This window comes from Pygoscelis adeliae, unplaced genomic scaffold (assembly GCF_000699105.1).
Source record: "Pygoscelis adeliae isolate BGI_AS28 unplaced genomic scaffold, ASM69910v1 Scaffold121, whole genome shotgun sequence".
Classification (NCBI taxonomy): domain Eukaryota; kingdom Metazoa; phylum Chordata; class Aves; order Sphenisciformes; family Spheniscidae; genus Pygoscelis; species Pygoscelis adeliae.
In genome coordinates, this window is record NW_008824359.1 from 202,134 (window position 1) to 220,885 (window position 18,752).

Below are 18,752 nucleotides of genomic sequence, written 5' to 3' on the forward strand. Positions count from 1 at the left end.
AGGGCAGGGGCAGGACTGTATCCATACTATAAAACATTTGGCCTTGGTCTTCCCTTGCTCTGTGTGGTGTCCTGGAATTGTTATTTAGTCTGCATCCGATTTTCAGTTCAAAGCGCTTGAAATAATGTGAGGGTCGCGCTAGAGCTCTGCAAAGTCAGAGCCTGAAACGGAGGGTGCTTATGACATGTTTTGGGCACAGAACAAAGGCATGTAGTGGTGTTTGAGGGAGCAAAGCCTGATGAGATACTGCCAGAGGACTGTGTACGGAGAGAAACTTTATGCAGTCTTCTCCATGTCACCTTTTGGAAATAGTCCCTGCAAGGGGTCCTGGGTAGCAGCCCCTCCCAGGAAGAACAGATAAGCAGAGAGCAGAAAGGAGACTGTCCTTTGCCATGTTGTCCATTTGTCTGTAGGGTTTAAGGTTACCTTCGCATCTTTCATAATATCCATCAGTAGCATCTGTCTTGTAGCGCACAGCAGCACCACGATGGCTCCCCTCCCATGAGCAATGGTGCTGTGCTGCCAACAGCTGGCAAATGACTGGCAGACCAGGCAAGTTCCTCCACGAGAGTAAGGGATACAACAGGCTGGGTTACATCTCCTACCACCTCCCAAGGGCAACTAAAACAATGCTTATTGCCAACAGACTGCAACGTTTGGATAGCCCCCAAACACCTCACAACCTTTCAGAATTCACTCTCTCTGCACTGCTACGTGGCAGGGCATGCCAGCACTCTCCTTTTACAGATCAGGAATGAAACACAGTCCTGAAAACCAGAAGTGAGCTGTCTGCAGCCTAAACAGTCTTTGGAATGAAGAATTGAAACTAATTCCCCTGAGACCTTGGCCAGCAGCTCTGGACAACATGCTTCTCCTTCCCGGTTGAGCATCCCGCATTGTGTGGCGCTGCCCTTGTCTCTTGGCAGCACCACTGAACAAATAAAAAGAACTCCAGTGAGGTCAGGGTTTGATGTAACAGCTCCTGAGGGAGGATGTGAGGGTTAGCCCTCGGGAGCCTCTTAAGAACGCATTTGCTTTTTTTCATATTACAGAAGCAGTTGGAGCCATGGCTCTGTCACTCATAGCCAAGATGAGAAAGACAGATGACTCGGGAACAAGTTTCCAGGACAAGAGTGTTACACACAGCAACAGCCTATGCTGGCAGATAACCCATCGCACAGATGAAAAATGAGACGTCTTTAGCAAATGGGTCTAGATAATGTTGTAAGGTGGTTTTGAGGGCATGACACCATGTTTTGTGTTTAATGGTGCCTTCAAGAACGCCTTGGATGCTATTACAGACGAAAAGCAATAAAGCACGGCAGAAAGAAGCCTGGAAATCTTCCATCCAAGCCACTCTGACCAGTTTGTGTATCGTGCCAAATAAGTAGCAGTTATTACAGAAAATCATGGTTCAGAGAGCAGACCTCGAAGAATAGCCTATACTAGCAAAAACCCAAGTCAAGATCTTTTCCTAGCCAACTGACACACCATGGCTCACACCCACACGGCTGAACTCTGCTATACTTCAAAACAGGCTGGCTGCACCCATCCCCTCCTGGGCTAGCTCCTGAGCTGTACCTCAGAGTGCTAGCTGATAAGAGCCACAGCAGCCAGCTACATACTTGCTGCAAAATGTCCTTGGCATTTTATGCTCACAGAGCATCCTTAAGTGTCAGACATAGGCTTAGCACCGCCTGCACCAAGAAAACCCTCGTTACAGGACCTCAGCGGCTCCAATTCTGAGTCCTAAATGTGCACCTTCTTCAGGCTGTCCTGTTGACAGTGAAAAGCCAACATCTTAGCCAACTACCAAATAAACGTGGTCAGGGCTTGGGCTGAGATAACAGCACACACAGTGTCTGACTTGTGAGTTTTTAGCATGCTTCCTGGCACGAATTTGGCCCAGGCTAATTACTGGTTTCCCAAATGATGCCTGGACATAGTTTAGGGATCCATACAGTCTCAGGGCTCTTCCTGTTTTGGATGTGGCCAGCTTGCTCTGGGGAGTGGAAGGATTTAGCTGTTGGACAGGAGCTACTTCATCCTAGTTGGCACAGAGCAAGACTACAGTTCCTGTCCGGTTTTATTTACTAGTTTAGCCACAGTCAAATCACACTACCACAGCTGCGTATTTCACTGTGATGATAAATCTTACTACCCCTTATGATCTGGACATGACTGGGCATCTCAGGCAATATGGAAAGAAAGGGTGGTTTGAGTCTTATCCAAAATTTATGGAAGGTAATAGAAAGCGTTTCTTTCACTTCAGTGACAATTACCACTAACACTGATGTGAATGCCACATTTCTGTGCAAAGGGAAACTTCCCCAGGCAGACCTATGAAATCAGTTTTATTCCTTTTACCAACAGGATAATGGAGAGATCTAACTTTTAAGTACTGTACCCAAGATGCGACCTGAGAAATTGAAGTGCAGAATGAAGAGCTGCTGAGTCCCAGATGTGTGTTGGTCCTAAGGACGTTCCTCCTCTTGCTGGCACTTCAAATGATTCCAGATCTGGCCAACTGCTGCAAGGGGCAGTAGCAAGAGGATGTGATCCCCAGGTGTGTTAATTAGTACCAGCCCATACAATGGCTAATTCATGCATTTTTGGCAAGGTTTTACAGATTGCTTCCAAAAATCATTTTCCAAAAGCCAGTTCTTTGACCATTTGAAGGCAAGACAGAAACTTCTGCAGCAGGTCCATGGGGAAAAGGGAACAATGGTTTTATTAAGTCTGCTGAGTTAGGAACTTGAAAGCATCAGATGAAAGGAAAAGCAAGTCTCCCATCTCAATTTAAACTGAGCACAGACAGCTTCTTCTAGAGCAAACAATTCTGTTATACTTGGTGAACAGAAAAACAACAGGGCAGCTCTGAATCCATCCCTCATTAGCAGTCTGTCTCATCTACAAGCAGTTCCTCGGGTCTGCCGATTAAAGATTTCCCGTGCCTTGGTGAAAGGAGCAGGCTAATTGATGAGGTAATGCTTTTTTATTCTAATTAAGGACTTGAGTCATCCTATTATTGTAAAGTCCATGAAACAAAACATGTTTAAATCTGCCCAATTACATCATGTTCAATCCTCTTCCAAAGCAGAAGTAAAAAAGAACAGACACTTTTGATTCTGTGTAGTTGTAAATTTATCCTGTACCCCTTCTAAAGGATCTCCTGCCTTCTACCAATCTGTCTCAGTTAACTAAGGACTTGCTTAATACGCCTGCAGAATGGCTCACGGCAGCTTCTGCACGCCTTCATCGCTGTTTAGTTCTGCACTGCTGCAAATGACCGCACATTGCTGTTAAACAGGATGGGAAAATCAAAAGCTGAGAGTTCACTCAGAGGACTATGGGAATTATTTGAAAGCTGGTGCCAGCTAGTGGCAATGGTATTTCATTTCAGTTTCCTGACATTACTTGGCTCTACAATTCTTCTATATACAGAAAAGTGTGTGATAAGTTTTATTGCTTTAATACATTGTAAACAATGAACAAGGTCCATTAAAAATCCCATGACATCTTCCTTAAAAGCAGACTTATCTACTTTAGCAAGCTGGTCAAATTCCAAGCTGGGTATTTACATCGGTGCAATTCCCCTTGCATTTCCAGTTGAACGTCATGTTCTTCACTTAGTGTCTGATGCTGCAATGAAGTGTTGCACTAAGCTATTAAGTCCTTGCTGCATTTTACCCCAGGTGTAGTTACATTTGTGTTCTGCTTGAAAACACTGCCGGATGGCGTACACAGCTGTAACACTACACAGACTATAGAGTTATTTGCAGTGCTTTGAGTTTAGGATGATGGTAAAAACACAAATTTACTATTTTTAAAACCCATTAAAGTATATTTGGTGTTCTAATCAGAAAGAAAATGAAGCACATTAAAATAATTACTTAAACTCCTTCCCAAAGGATCCTCATGTTCCAGCTGTGTATGTACTGGAATCACTCAAGCCAGCCATGACAGAAACTCATCACTGAAGTTTAACCAAGGCAATTGCTTCAACATGCAACATAAAACCTGGGGCAATAATGACTGCATAATCTTATGAGACCAAAAATCCAACACTAGACCAGGAAGTATGAATGTAGATGAGGACAATGCTGGCACAGGGGAGGACTCTCACAAGTTTTCCTTAGGTCAGGGAAGTGACTACTTCCAGAATAAAAGAAAACACGGAGCAACCAACTTTAGATCTGTAAGTTATGCATTCACTCCTCTCCAAACCCCTCTGACAGTCTGAGTGCCCTAGCTCTGATCCCAAGGTGCAGTTCTTTCTGATTGCCAGAAGCAGACGTAGCAGGAGGGTTTTTGCAATCACCTGTCATTTGATGCTCTCCTGAAGGAGTGCTTATAGATGTAACCTACACCAACTACAAGCCCAGGGGTACCAGAAAATCTCAGTTTTCCTGAATGCACTTACATTCAGTTAGCACTACCACAGAACAATAATGACAGAAGAGGGCTGAGTCCTTCACACATCCAACTCGATTCCCCTGGTTGGAAAATACAGCTAGAAAAGGTTCTCAGTTCCACCACTTGGAGCCACCCAAGGTCTTGGTAGAGTTCTCCCAAGGAAAACATATTCTAAGAGCAATCACTCAGAAGACTCAACATAGAATGAATATCGATGATTCTGTGAGATTCAATAGCTAAACATGGTTTCATTTTCAATTGTTTTCTTTCAATCACCCTCAACCTTCCATCTGTGGGGGGACAGCAAGATTTGCAGTAAAGAAACATGTGGGAAGCTATGCTGAGGAGATGGGATTGGAGGCAGAAGGGAAAGAAAAGCCCTTTGCATGGGAAAACAACACTCACAAAGCACCTATAAACATAAAAAAAAATTCAGGACAGACAAACTGGAGGGACTGAATTCCTGCAAGGAGAGCATCCCTGCCATCCTGCTTTACTCCCTAGCCACTCAGCTAAAACACCTCCAAGGAGAGGCTATAAGGTTACCCCAAAAAAGGGTTGAGAGCAGACAATTAAAAGTAAGTAAGGCTCATCCTTTAACTGGATGGATAACGCACACTTTTTTGCTGCCTTTTCCTCTTTTTCCTCTCTTTGATGGGGAAGAACACTATACCAGACTATGTCCTTGGTTTCCGGAAAAATTTCAACTGTCAGAAATGTTTCAGTAGAAGACAACGGGGTTGTTTACTGGGATTTTGCAAGTTGCCAATCTGACAGCAGCTGGATTGGAATTGCGATAAATACTTGTGTCACTTGGCAAAGTGATGGTCAAGCATGCCTTGCAACCTAAGCTTGTGACCCAACAACTGACAGAAAATAAAGATCTGCCTGTTTAAATCTCTGAAGGCTTCACAGCTGTGAGCACGGATACACACACTGCCAGGAAAACAAGGCTCTTTCTTTTCTTGTTCATTGTTTTAACTATCTGAATTTCATTAAAGAAAAAATAACCTGTATCTTCCCTCTTCTTTGATGTTTTGACACCTTCACTGTCTCTCAGCTGATCAGGACGGACAGACAAGTGTTTCTAGTGCTGTGTATGAATTCTACTGGATTCAGAGGGGAAGTCATGCATGTGCCTGGCTAGACCAAAAGGCAGTTGTGAATTTATGAGTGGCTGAGGAGTAGAAGGACGCCTGAGGAGTGGCATCCTGAGGAGTGGCAGGAGTACAACTCTGCCAACCAAGGACCAGAAGGCACAGCAGCTGAACACACATTTTGACAAGTTTGCTCCAGACCATCTGTCCAGCAGACAGCAGCTGTGCCGTGACACCGCTTGAGCCTGCAGAAATTCTCTTCCTTGGAGGTGAAAATCCACCGGCAAGCACACTGCCCTCACCTATTACAACCTTGGGCACTCCATCAATAAAACCACTTGGAAAGGTGGTAAATGCAGGACTCCCCTTAAGCCCATTTCTGCCTCTTTGTCAGCCATTCTCAGCAGCCCAAGGTTTCTGGCAGAGGAAGCAAGATCAAACATTGCTACCCATTTCTCCCCCAAAGACAAAAGGCTGAGGCCATCCTAGGCTCTTCTGCCACAACAGGGGAGAAAAGGAAAGAAAAGGGAGCACTGGGATGAACAGCTCAGGAGTCAAACTCTAGCCTGGCTGCCATTAAGGGGCTGGGAGATGTGAAGGTGTAGGACGCAACCCAGAAACAACTGCTGGCTCTTGCGCTGATCTACCTCCTCCTGCAGCCAGCCTGGCTCTGCGGGGCTCTGGCAAGGCCAGGGCTGGCTGCTCCTTCCCTGTCAATCTGTTGCTCGAAGCAATTGCCCATTTCATCTGCAGCCAGAAAAGGCCCCAAGCCCTTTAATAATCTCCTTACCAACTAAACCCAGCAACGGCAAAGGGTGGTTGAGCTTGCACCGGGGTGGGTGAGCTTGACCCCAGCAACAACTAGCTACATTGCTTTTAAAAACTTTTGGCAGCAGGCCCCCAAAAGGTCAGTCCTCACCAGCCCCATCCCTTCCTAACTATTGTCAGGAGTTAGCTGCATCTGCGTTTATGCACAACAGATGCAAAGCTTCAACCTACCCACGTGCCTTTATTCCTCTGGGAAGGCACAAATTTGGATAAGGAGAAGCCACAAGGGGAAATCCACTGAAACAATAGCAAAGGTAGAGAGTGGAGACAGAAACTCTCCAGGACTCATGAGGAGACAGAAGAGCTCTTGCCTGGGGAATACCCACCTCTGGGCTCTGCAGATTGCCAGGAAAAACCTAGGGCTGAGGGAGGATATGCTGTCACTGAAAGATTTAGGGAGGCAAGGGAAAAAGGACGGAAGGGAGGGAACCGCATGTGGAAGAGAGGCTCCCACGAGGGCTGCGGAGAGCTGATGGAGGCAGGAAAGGAAAGCACAGGAAAAGGTGCGTTCTCCCAAGCTAGTCAGCAAATATTACCTCAGAAGTTAATTGCAGCTGAAGAAATGCATGCACAGGGCTGCTGCATACTTTAACCCATGAAACAGTCACGCTCCTTTTGCAAAATTGTTGCTGCTTTGTTCAGAGGAGCTGGTTCTGAGTCATTTTAATCAGCTGCTGTCTCAGGTTTATTGCAGTAAACTGAATACAAGTACTAAATTTAGTTGTTTTAACTACAAAGTGAGAGGAGAGAGATGCTAAAGCTCTTGACTTCAACCTACAAACAATAAAACTGCATAGTTCATCCACAGAGGGAGAAGACAAAACCCAATTCAGTTACTGTGATGTGTTTTTTAAATTGTTTTAAGATTCAGAGCTAGAAATGCCTAACTCGATCCTGCTTGGATCAAGTAAAAAAATCCACAAGCGGTTGCCTGAATTCCCTACAGAAAGCAAAACCCTAAGGAATCCTCAGGGCAGACTGGGAGCAAACATGGCAGCAGGCAGAAAGCTAACCCCTGTGGGCAGAGGAGCTCAGGGCCGTACTATTTTTTTTAGCAACTCCTTCACACCCTGGGCCTGAGCACAGGAGCTCAGTTCAACAACTCAACTGTTAGGACAGTCCCTGGTGCTCCCTTGGCATGGGACAACTTGCCTTCTCCCAAACTATCCTAATCACTGCCCAGGAGGCAGCACAGGCCAGCAGCCATTTCCAGTGGGCATTCTGGACGTAGCAAACGTAATCTGGAGGACAGGGGAATGTAACGGTGTAGATACCGCCCAGTCAGCCTCAGCCTACGCGCCCTGGCATGGCTGAGCTGACTAGCATCGATGCTGCTCAGGATTCCTGCTTCGTACGTCTCTCTTCACTCCGTGCAAACCTGTCCTCAAACCACTGGCAAATTACACCTTTTTCCATTGCAGAATTTTCAGCAATATCATCAGGAATATCCTAGCTGCGGGTGAAGAGCTCCTCCATCTTGTGGCTGTCTTCCATGCCTTTCCCTTCACAGGATTAGCCTCTTTTGGATCTAGTATTCTTGCTTCTTTCATTCCTGAAGGCATTCCAGGTGGAGAAACCCCTGCAGTCGTGACTAGCCACACGGTAATATTTTGTAATTTACCAGGACAATCCTTTAGAAGACAGCAGTGTTAAAAGATACTGCACCTGTAAAAACCCAAGTGTATTGTCAAAGCACCGTGGTAGCCTACCGAGCACTCAAATACATGTTTCTGCAAACGTTGAGACAGATGGATTTAGAGAAGAGTGATAAAGAGCGGTATTGCACTCACTTTAAGGAGAACAATAGAGACTAAGACAAGTCAATGTACCTAATATTGTCCCTACAATGTGGAGTAAAATACATATCTGATTTCCACTTATAAAGGAATTAAAACATTTTAACAAAGGGATATTCTAATGATCATGGCTTACCAGAAAAAAAGAAAAAGAAAAAAAAGAGATGCTAACTTTAAAAAAAATAGTTTGGCTATGAGAACCTCATGACTTACAAGTCACTGTACACTTACACTGCCAAGAAAAATGAAATAGAGCTAGAAATGTGCCACCACTACAAAAATGAGTACACTCTATTCATTCCCTGCTGCACAGCTGATGTCAAAGGACCATCTTACTCAATATTAGGAGTGCTTGTTCTTACAGGACCTGTATATTCTGTCCAAAGCTGAAAAGATTTCTACAAACGTCCAGGAAAACTTGCAGAGTAAACTGGTGACAATCCACTGGAATAACAATACTCTAAACTATCAAGAAGGCCAGTGAGAAAAGAGGAGAAGATACACCCAGAGGAGAAGATATACCCCTTGAAAACATATTTCAAATTAATTTCAACAATGCATCCCACAAACGTAACCTAATTTTGTGCACCCTTATTCTAGGAAGAACTAGGCCTGGGGAAAAAAAAAAGAAAGGAGGAAGGGTGTTAAAAGCTGAAAACTTCATCAGAAATATGTATTATGGTTTTTGAAATGTCCCTGATTTGGACAAGAAAAAAACCAGTCTTTCTGTTGTTAAGAATCCCAGACATTGCCCAAGACCACCCTGCCTGCTAACACAGAAAGCAAGCTTTTGGGCATGAGAATCATATAGCAGAGAAACGCAAGTTTGTAGACCATCATTGTACCCACAAAAGCTGAAGAGCAGAATTGGCAAGTGAGTTGCCCACCAGCCATGAAAGAGCAATTCAGACACAGCCTTGAAAGCGAGGAAGAGAATCAGCACAACTGGGATGTCTCCTCCAGGCAAAAGGAACCAGACCATTATGAGCTTCCACGTGGATGATCACCAGCAATACAAAACCAGAAAAAAGACCCTAGTTTAGCATTTTACCCCTAGGGCCAGTACATTTAACTGGATATCTGGTGGTTAAGCAGCACAGCAGCAGTTCTGGGCCAAATCCAAGTCACAGCCTTCTGGCCCAGGAGGAAAAGTTGTTACCAAATGAAGCGTGCTGACAACATATGGAGGCCTGTGCTACTGGAGCAGTTTCATCCTCATCCAGAAAGAAAAAAACCTGTAAGATTATGCCAAACACATGATTCAATTTAGGTCAGAGCTCTGCTGCTCAAAGCACCCTGGCCACTGATACTGCTTGGAATGGACTGGCTTGTTTCAGTGCTGACTTTACATCTTTTCAAAGGTTTTTCACAGGGAAAGGATCGTGGATTTTTTTTTTTTTAACCTGAATTTACTATGCATTAGGGAGCAGTTTACTACTAAACATATTTATCCAGTCTGCATCACCTTTTTTATTCATCCCCATCCCAAAGTAACTTCAAGCACATCTGAAGCACTAAAGCTGTGAGGCCTGCAAGCTCCCTCTTTAAAGCGTGTAAGGACCTAACATTTTAATGGGCATAGAAGACACCCTAAAATGGTCACCCAAGAAATGCCCATCCACTGACAGTTAAGCTCCTGCCTTTGGCCTCATACCTAGACACCTATTACTCGATGGCATAAAGCTGGGATACGATGCTTATGTCTGATCTGATCTCCATCGATGTGAATTGAAAATATCTTCCATGGAAGCAGGGTGAGTTACAGGAGAATAGAGACAATGTAAAATCAGATCCAGGATTCTCAATTCCACTTTCATGTTTCTGCCTCAACACTGTACATGTGAGATTTATAAAAATAATAATAAATACATATGGAGTTTTTTTTTTTATAGACAGCCAACCACTGGTTTAGAGTGAAAAACATCTGACTGCATAACATGTCATGCCGCAGCTCTGTACCAGTAAAGACCATACTTCTTATATAAATGAAGTTATTCTGATTCAGTAAAGAATTCTGTTCTCAAAAGGAATGGAAGCAATAAACTAAATGAGGATTAAATACCAGATCTTGTCATCCTTCAATGCATTAAAAGACCAAAATAATCAAGACTTTCAAATGCTATGTCAAACTGAGCAGAGCAGAAAAGCAAACTTCTTGCTTGTTTTGGCACAGCAAGTTCTTTACAGCTTATACTTGTTGTAAATCGGAAAATATAACATTGCATTTGCTAATCCAATAGATCATTTTCCTATCCAAAAAAGGACAGCCTCTTTTGTAAACTTACCAACTAAGGACCATTTTGTGGGAAGTACTGCTTTATTTAACTTCTCATTGTAAATAGTTATTTAACTTTTTTAAACTCTTCTTCAACAAAAGAATGATTTTGATGCTGAGTAATAAAGCGCATGCTTTGTCAAAAGAATAATATTTAAAGTTTTCTGGTGATATGTAAAGGATTAAATGCTTCAAGTAAAAAGGACAATATCTGGACATCAACAATTACATATGATTATAATAGCAGGAGCAAAGTCCTAATGGCGCTTCCAGTATTAGTCATTGTAGTTGACCTGACTTAGTGTGGAAGACTCCAGCTTAGAGCCTGGAGTGAATGATCCCCTTGGCAATGATTCAAGGTAATTGGGAAACACCAAGAGAGGGCTCTGGCTTATTACTATCAGTTACTGCCTATTGCTATGAAGAAGCATTTTGAAAGCACTGTCTGGGTCCAAGACAAAGAACATTCAGTAGTGGCTGGTGACTGTGGGTGGCTGAAACAATTCAGTTGAGCCACTCAGTGCTTACTGAAGATCAAGAACAGCTAAGCCTTTTCTACATGGGCATCTAAAGCCTGAGACACCCTAAAAAAAGTAGTCACTACTCATGATCCCAGCCACCGAGAAACTAAATTTATTTCCAGGCTTCAGTAGTTAGAAATGTTTTTGGGAATTAAGTGAGAAATTCCATCTTGAAGTGAAGAAAATAACTGTCTGAAAATTACTGGGCAGGTAAGCAAACCCAGATACTAATATCAGCAAGCTTTGATTCAATTATTGTTTCTCAAGCTGTTATTGCTTATGCCTTAGCGGCATTTAGCATGTGACACCTTCAGATAAGGGAAGAGGAAAGAAAAGCCTATTTGTGAACATCATGATTGAAATGTTGGCTCTTTTGGTCTTTACGCTGCTGTAACTTTACCTCATTGTAGACACAAGTGAGCTCAGAAGCAGTTCCAGACACTGTAAAGACCAGTGTACTCCAGAGCAGCACATCCAATGGACCCTGGTGGCTTTATGTTTTGTGGTGGAACCCTGCAGTGTCCAGTGAAGTGCCTACTGTAGCTGAAACTATTATCAAGGCATGCACAATGTCCCTCTGTCACTTGGATTTCCTGAGGAATGCACTAAAGAGGCACTACAAGTCTCTTCCCTCTACCGAGGCACCTCCTTCATGAACTGCAGAGGCCTCTCCTCTGTGAAATTCAGCTGAAAGTGTTCGATGTTATAAAATGTCGGGATGAGGGGACAGTGACATAGAACAGCCTTATTTGTTTAGGAAACTAGGCTAAAAACTGAATAACAAAGGCACTACCAGCCATACCTGATTATACCAAGAGGATCTAAATCTTCCTCCTCCTCTTCCTCTTCTTTTTGCTCCCCTTTTTTGGCATTTTCCACTGATGAAAGCTGTGAGATTAAGTCAGGTGTACTCTCCTCTTTGAAAAAATCCAATGCCTCATTTTCTTCATCTTCTTTCTCCTTGTCATCAGGAATGTTTTTACCCTTGAAGTCAATGGCACTAGTAGATTTTGTTCCTGCAAAATACAATAACAGATGCAAGACCGAGTACACAGGATGACAACTATGTTTTATTTAATACCTCGCACCTGTTCCTGATGTTTTTGTTTAGGGAATGAAGGACACAATCAGCTTTTGTGAAACTCTTTCAATATTCCTGACTGTCCTTTCTATCTACTGATGTGTCATTATGTGTCCGATCTGTTTCCTGTTTTAAAGTAGTTAATTAGAGAAAGAGAGAGGAAATCAACTTTATCTGAGACATAACAGTGCATGTCTAATCTGCTTATTTATGTTCCTTTTATAGTCAATAGAAACAATAGAATTACCATGTGGTGATTCACCCCATCCAAATAAAGTTGTTGGAGAAGGTTTCCCTCTGAAGTGTCTATTTCTCTCCACCGGCTACAGAGAGGCCATAAATACTCTGCTTAGATGTAGGTAGCTAACTTTCACATAGCTAGCTGAGATAAAGTACACTTTTTGTTACTAATTTAATTCATGTGGGATAAAATTAGAGCATTAGAGTATGAAAAAGTTGCCACAGCATTCTTCAATTTACACTCAAAAATGAAGCCTGAAGTTCTAACTCCCTTCAGTATGCAAGATCCATCCAACTGAGCAAATTCAGCAAACTGAAATATGCACTTTGACCAAGTCTTCCCACCATACTTGTTATATGCAAAGCCCAGGAGAATGAGGAAAGAACTATTCCTTGTTGTGGAGTCTCTGGATGTTCAGGAAAGCAATTTAAAATGAGACTAGCTAAAAATAGGCTAGTGAAAGCCATGATGGATAAAATTCATGGTTTCATCCTTTTGACTGTTAAAGTAACATGGCATGGGAGACTCATCTCACCCAGCTTTTCAAGCTTGCATCTGCCAAATCATCCAGGGCAGACTTCATTGACTAAACGTGGGTGTCTACACTGAGCAAGTGGTCTTATGCTCCCCTTATGGGCAAGAGAGTGCTGGTCAGGGTAGGCAGTGGATGTCAGGATGCTGCTTATCTTATCCCCACAGTCATCTGTGTATTACCATGTTGATTCTCCCTAAACACGCCTGAATATATCGACTACGTCTCCAGCATCTGTAAGGAAAGTGTACACAACTAGCTTGAGGAGCTGCAGTGTATGTACTGAATTCCACCCGGTTTGGTAGGGTGAGACTTATATTATTCTAAGGCAGATCTCGATGAACAGGTCACATTACTTAATCTGTCCACAGTCTGTCTGGATAGTATAAAGACAGTCCAGACTAATTCAGCTGTAGACATGCGCACAATGGTTAGGTTAATCAGCATGCAAAGGTTAATCAACATGAATTCTGAATTCTCTGTGCGAGGGGTCTACTTTCAAGACAACACTGCCAGGGAAAAAAGAAAAAAAAAATCCAAAACCTTGTTAGCAAAAGAATTTTGCCAAATATTATGCAATTTTGCCCCCCTTGACTTTAGGAAGCTGCCAGTCGCACAGAACTTGAATCTGGCCACACTTGACACTTCTGCAAAATCGGCTGTTCACACATGGTGACTTGCTAGCACCTTGCAACTTCACTTCCTTAAAACTAACGCTACACTGAGAATCCTGCACAGCACCAGGCTGGAGTATTCTCTGCTCAGCAGCTCTCAGCTGAATTAAGAGCAGAGAGCCCATCTGTTCTATTCATTCCATGACTCCCTGCTATGCCCAAAGAACATAAGAAAGGAACTATATGAATCACTGGAAGAGGCAACAAGAGCTGGACAGGAGGATAAGGAAAATAAATAAAAAAAAAAAAAAAAAAAAGAGGTCACTGAATGGGTTTAATAATAAAGAATCTGCCATTTATTAAAATCTTTCTCAGGGTCAATAATTTGCTTTAGGACCCTCTTCAGCAAGGCCTAGCAATTTTATTAGGAATGAAAAACAAACAAAATGTGGAACAGTTGATCACTAAGGGAGACCCTGCACTGTTCCTTTAGGGTCTCTCTCTCTACTGACAATATATGATTATTTAGCCTTCTAAACTTACATGTTCTGAATCACAGCTTAGGTATATGCCTAAGGGAAATCAGAGATGGTGGGACAGATACCTTCAAAGCGAGCATTGTGGTATCAATGCTTCTGAATGAGGCATGTGTCCACTCAGAAGAGGAGAAAACACTAGCAAACATGACTGCAGCACTGTAGATGCACAAGAGGATATTTTCAGTGACAGCCTTTATTCTGGCATTCTCTAGTTTCTGACTACCTGAGTCAAGAACTTAATAATGCTTTTATCAAGCACAGGGGACACCCACATCTTTTAGTTACCTAAAAATTCCAGTAACTCAGGACTCGTTGCTAGATCCTCATCTTTTGAGATGAATTTCATGATATCATTGAACATAGCTCTTCGTTCACAGATGTCAGATTCCCCCACGAAGAGAACTTTTCTAGGCAAGAGTGGAAGACATGCCTGTGGATATCGTGCTGCCAGTCTCTGGTAGAACTCCTCTATCTCACTGTACTTCTTGGAAACCTGCAATGAAACATGCTGCCTGGGTAAGTTTCTTTACAGGTGAGACATGAGCAGCAAGCAGCAGTTTATGCGCTGTAAAACATTAACCCTGGAAACTGAAGTGGAAAAACATGTATTACCAAGGAGCTTTACATATAGCCTAGTAAAAGCCTGTTATCTACACAGTGAATCCCCAAGCATTGTTCCTGGCTTCTAATTCTGTTATTAAAATCCGCTCCCTAATGGAATTGAAGTTCATCGCCAGATACCCAGCGTCCATTTGTCTGACTCATCAGCTAATGAAATACTGGGAAGGTTGCTGCTCCAGATACTTTTCTCTGACAGCAAAAATCCTTATCCACTAAATATGAGCTATACAATGCCCAGCCCTGAGAGACAGGAGGGAAGAGAAGCCGAGCCAGGTAGGTATCCGACAGAGAAAGCAGCCTGAATCTTTTCACCATTGAGCCAGAAGACCCATTTCTCAGCCCTGGTGGGCTTCAGTGCCCTTCTTGCTGTTAAGGCCTAAAAAACTGGCATGTTTGCTGCCCTGCAGAGTACCTAATATAGAAACCAAAGGGCAAAGACCTCAGCTGACCCCTGACTATTCAGTTTATCCATGAGAAAATAAAAGCCAACAACTTGGCCATGGCCTACAGGTTGTTATACAGAGAGAAGATGCCAACAGTGAATGGAGTCATTCCTTCTGCAGACAAAGATAGGAAGCCTGAGGAGAAATGAGGCCCAAGATATTACAAGGAAAGCAATAACCATGGAAACACTCGTTAGAAATGGGGTGGCTTCTATGCCACATTAAATTTTGAATTCAGTACCTTAAAAAATCAACGCACAAAACCCACACACAAACAAAACACTATCTCATAACTGATGCTACAGGCATAATGGAGAGTGACTGTCATGCTCTATAGCTGTGGTATTATACAGACAATATATTCATCATGGCTCTCCACACACCCCTAATCTATTAATGTGTTTCAACGAATACAGAGTTAGATTAAAAAAACCCCCAAAACTAGTGCTAGTGGAGTGCATATGGGACAGATCCTTTACTAGGGTCCAGTTCTTATCCTCCTGTAACACATGTTGGTGAACTCTAGGGAAGTGGATTCTAATTAAGACTGCAACATAAAAGATGGAGACACTCAAGCACCACATCTTGGGATTGAAGAAGGCAGAGTTCTTCCACCAACACAGTGATAAAAGAAAGTCAACCCAACACAAAGCACAGAAGTAGAAGGGAAACAAGGTATAGATTAACCCAGAATCCATACACTGCATCTATACTAGCAAACAAAACAGTATCAGGGCATATTCCCAGGCACTGGAGCCTGAGAGTGTCTATTAGGAACCTTATAGTGTCTACTGGAACCTGACAAAGCCTGGCACAATTTTGACTCTGGGCAGCTAGCACTCCCCCAGATAATTTTTCAGCCCAAGATTTAGCTTGGTGCAGAGATCACTCAGTGGCCAGTTTGGGTACCGATGCCCATTGTAGATGGTAAGAAAGTTTCGTACTGTGGATGCAGCCAGACTGTGCTAGCTGCCCCCCAGGCCACAGAACAGGTCCTGACATTAACAGACACACCTCGACTAGTTCACTAAATTAGACGTAGGTATAAAGCGCAATAATCACCTTAGCTTTCATGCTTCCCTGCCTTTTGCAGTAATTATCAACAAAGCTAGCTGATTTGAAAAATATTTGCATTTCAGTTGTACAATGTTCACTATGGGTTCAGGGTCCAGTCACAAAAGGCAAGCAGCTCTATAGGAAAGATCTGAAGCACAAAACCAAACCTGAGTCAACAGGGGAATGAAAAACAAGAATTTTAGACTTGTCTCCTGTAAGCAACACAGGTAAGCGTGAGCAACAATGTGCCCTGCATGCAGGGTCTGACATGCAATTCAGCAGCCAAGCACTAAAGTGATGGCAATAAAGAGATGTGCCCAGACTGAGACAATCCTCCCTCTGAAAGATACCCCAAAAAGAGAGGAAAGCAATTCTGGAATTTCTAAATTGCTGTGCATTTCTAGTTTGCTAGGTCCCAGTAGCACTCTGAACAGGGTATGATACCAGAGCCCTTCCCAAAAATACTGTGTAAGCACAAATGTAAGGGCAGTGAGGAATTCACCGGTACTTTTTCAAAAGAATAAACAATATTACCCTCCACCCAGAAAAAAAAATCAAGTCTGATTTGTGAAAAATGTTTAACATCTAATTAATTTCAATAATAAATAACAACTTAATGTCTGAAAGCATCACAAGACAGCAGCCAATCAACAAGACTATGCCAAAACAGCTTTAAAATACTCAAAAAGTAACACTGAACCAAAACATACAAACTTCTTTCCCCACTTAATTTTCATTCCTCCTCTATCAAACTCTGTAAATTATTCATAAATCTCAATTTATGTCTAATTACACCATTGAACCTAAAGTAAATGCACACCCTCGCATCCTATCGCTAATTAAGCTTTTGTGAATCTGCATAAGCTTTGAACACCACCACCAACCATAACAAGTGACACAGCATACGAAGTGTGATAACACTATACCCAAAGCATACTAATATGCTACCCAAGAGCCTGCAGCACACCATGCAAGCTAATATCCAACAGTGTGGGGATGCCCTCTGCTGGGATAACCTACCACACAGGCAAGATGTTAAACCTCCAGCCTAAAACATTCCCCACTTACCTAAGCCAAATGCTGGCCCCTGCAAGCCCCTGCCAGCTGAGGCTCTTTGCCTGCCGTCCCCCTGCCACAAACCCTGGCTGCCGCTGGCCTCTCCATGACTTCAGTCAACACTACTGCCATCTTTACCTTGGTTTTGGTGCTGGAAATGCAACAGTAAGACTGGCTGAATCCAACAACCTCAGACTGATGCATTTAGAATCACAGAATGATTTGCGTTGGAAGGGACCTTTAAAGATCACCTAGTCCAAACCCCCTGCCATGGGCAGGGACATCTTTCACTAGATCAGGTCGCTCAAAGCTCCATCCAGCCTGACCTTGAACACTTCCAATGATGGGGCATCCACAACTTCTCTGGGCAACCTGTTTCAGTGTCTCACCATCATTATAAAAAATTTCTTCCTTATATTCAATCTAAACCTACCCTCTTTCAGTTTAAAACCCTTGCCCCTTGTCTTGTCACTACAGGCTCTGCTAAAAAGTCTGCCGCCATCTTTCTTATAAGCCCCCTTTAAGTATTGAAGGGCCGCAATAAGGTCTCCCCGAAGCCTTCTCTTCTCCAGGCTGAACAACCCCAACTCTCTCAGCCTTTCCTCACAGGAGCTGTTCCAGGCTTCTGACCATTTTCACAGCCCTCCTCTAGACCCGCTCCAACAGGTCCATGTCTTTCTTGTACTGGGGACCCCAGGGCTGGATGCAGTGGCACAGAGGCAACGCAGGGGCCTTACACAGCACCGGCCAGGTCTTGCAGAGTGTATTTTCTCAGGTTGAGTCCCATACACCACCCAGAGCGTTCTCACACCTTTCCAGTCTGGAAGCACTGCTTTGCTGTGACAGTTTTGGACCCTTTCAATTTGACATCCTCTGACAATTTTCTAGGAGAAAGACATATCAGCATGTAACAAAATTAAATCTTGCTTTTCCTGGTTACCACTCACAACCCTTTGAAAAGAGTCAGTGGATCCTATGGCCCAAAATGTCAGGTTAAAAAAAACAAATGCTGCTCTAAAATACATTTTATCATTCCTATTAAGTATACAAACTCCCACTTCATTAATATTAAAATATTTTTCTTCTGTTGCCTGTAATTCCTTTAGGTGTTGATCTTGCAATGATCCTCCCCCCCTCCATGCCTCTAACTGAACTCCGTGAATACTGTTGAGCTAAACCCCCACCACCTGTAAGTCAGCCTGAGTGCACGCACTTCAAGGAGTTCTGTCAAGTCACAATATCAAAGGCTCAATCTACTTCACTTCAAAAGAGTTAATCATGCAAATATGGCAAACCATGTGCATATTTGCCAGGTCAAGACCCTATTTGCCTGGAACACTTAACATCCAACATAGAACTGAAAGAGAGACAGGGATGGGTTGAATATTTTTTGCACCAGGAACAAATAAGTAAGTTGAACATGATCAAATATAGCTAGAAGGTTAAGAAAACCACCAGGAAGTTCAAAGTGACAGCCTGAAGTTTGCTGCTAATCCCTCAAATCTCATGCATGCGCCTTGCCCTCTTCTTCAGGAGAACCTCATGCATGAAAGTACACACACCAGAATGCCTGTAGGATACAAGCCTGGGACTCTCAGAAGTGCATGGGAGAATTTGATCCCACTCAGTATTAATG

At 43.1% G+C, this 18,752-nt stretch overlaps 1 protein-coding gene across 1 annotated transcript in view; it reads right to left on the minus strand.

The window, feature by feature from the left end:
- Nucleotides 1-18,752, minus strand: part of HS1BP3 (HCLS1 binding protein 3) — a 46,969-nt gene that overhangs the window by 23,122 nt on the left and 5,095 nt on the right. Inside the window, exons 2-3 of the mRNA XM_009319647.1 lie at nt 14,226-14,433; nt 11,736-11,949 (exon numbers count right to left, since the gene is read on the minus strand). Coding sequence (XP_009317922.1) covers nt 11,736-11,949; nt 14,226-14,433 — 422 coding nt within the window. The remainder of the gene's footprint in view (nt 1-11,735; nt 11,950-14,225; nt 14,434-18,752) is intronic.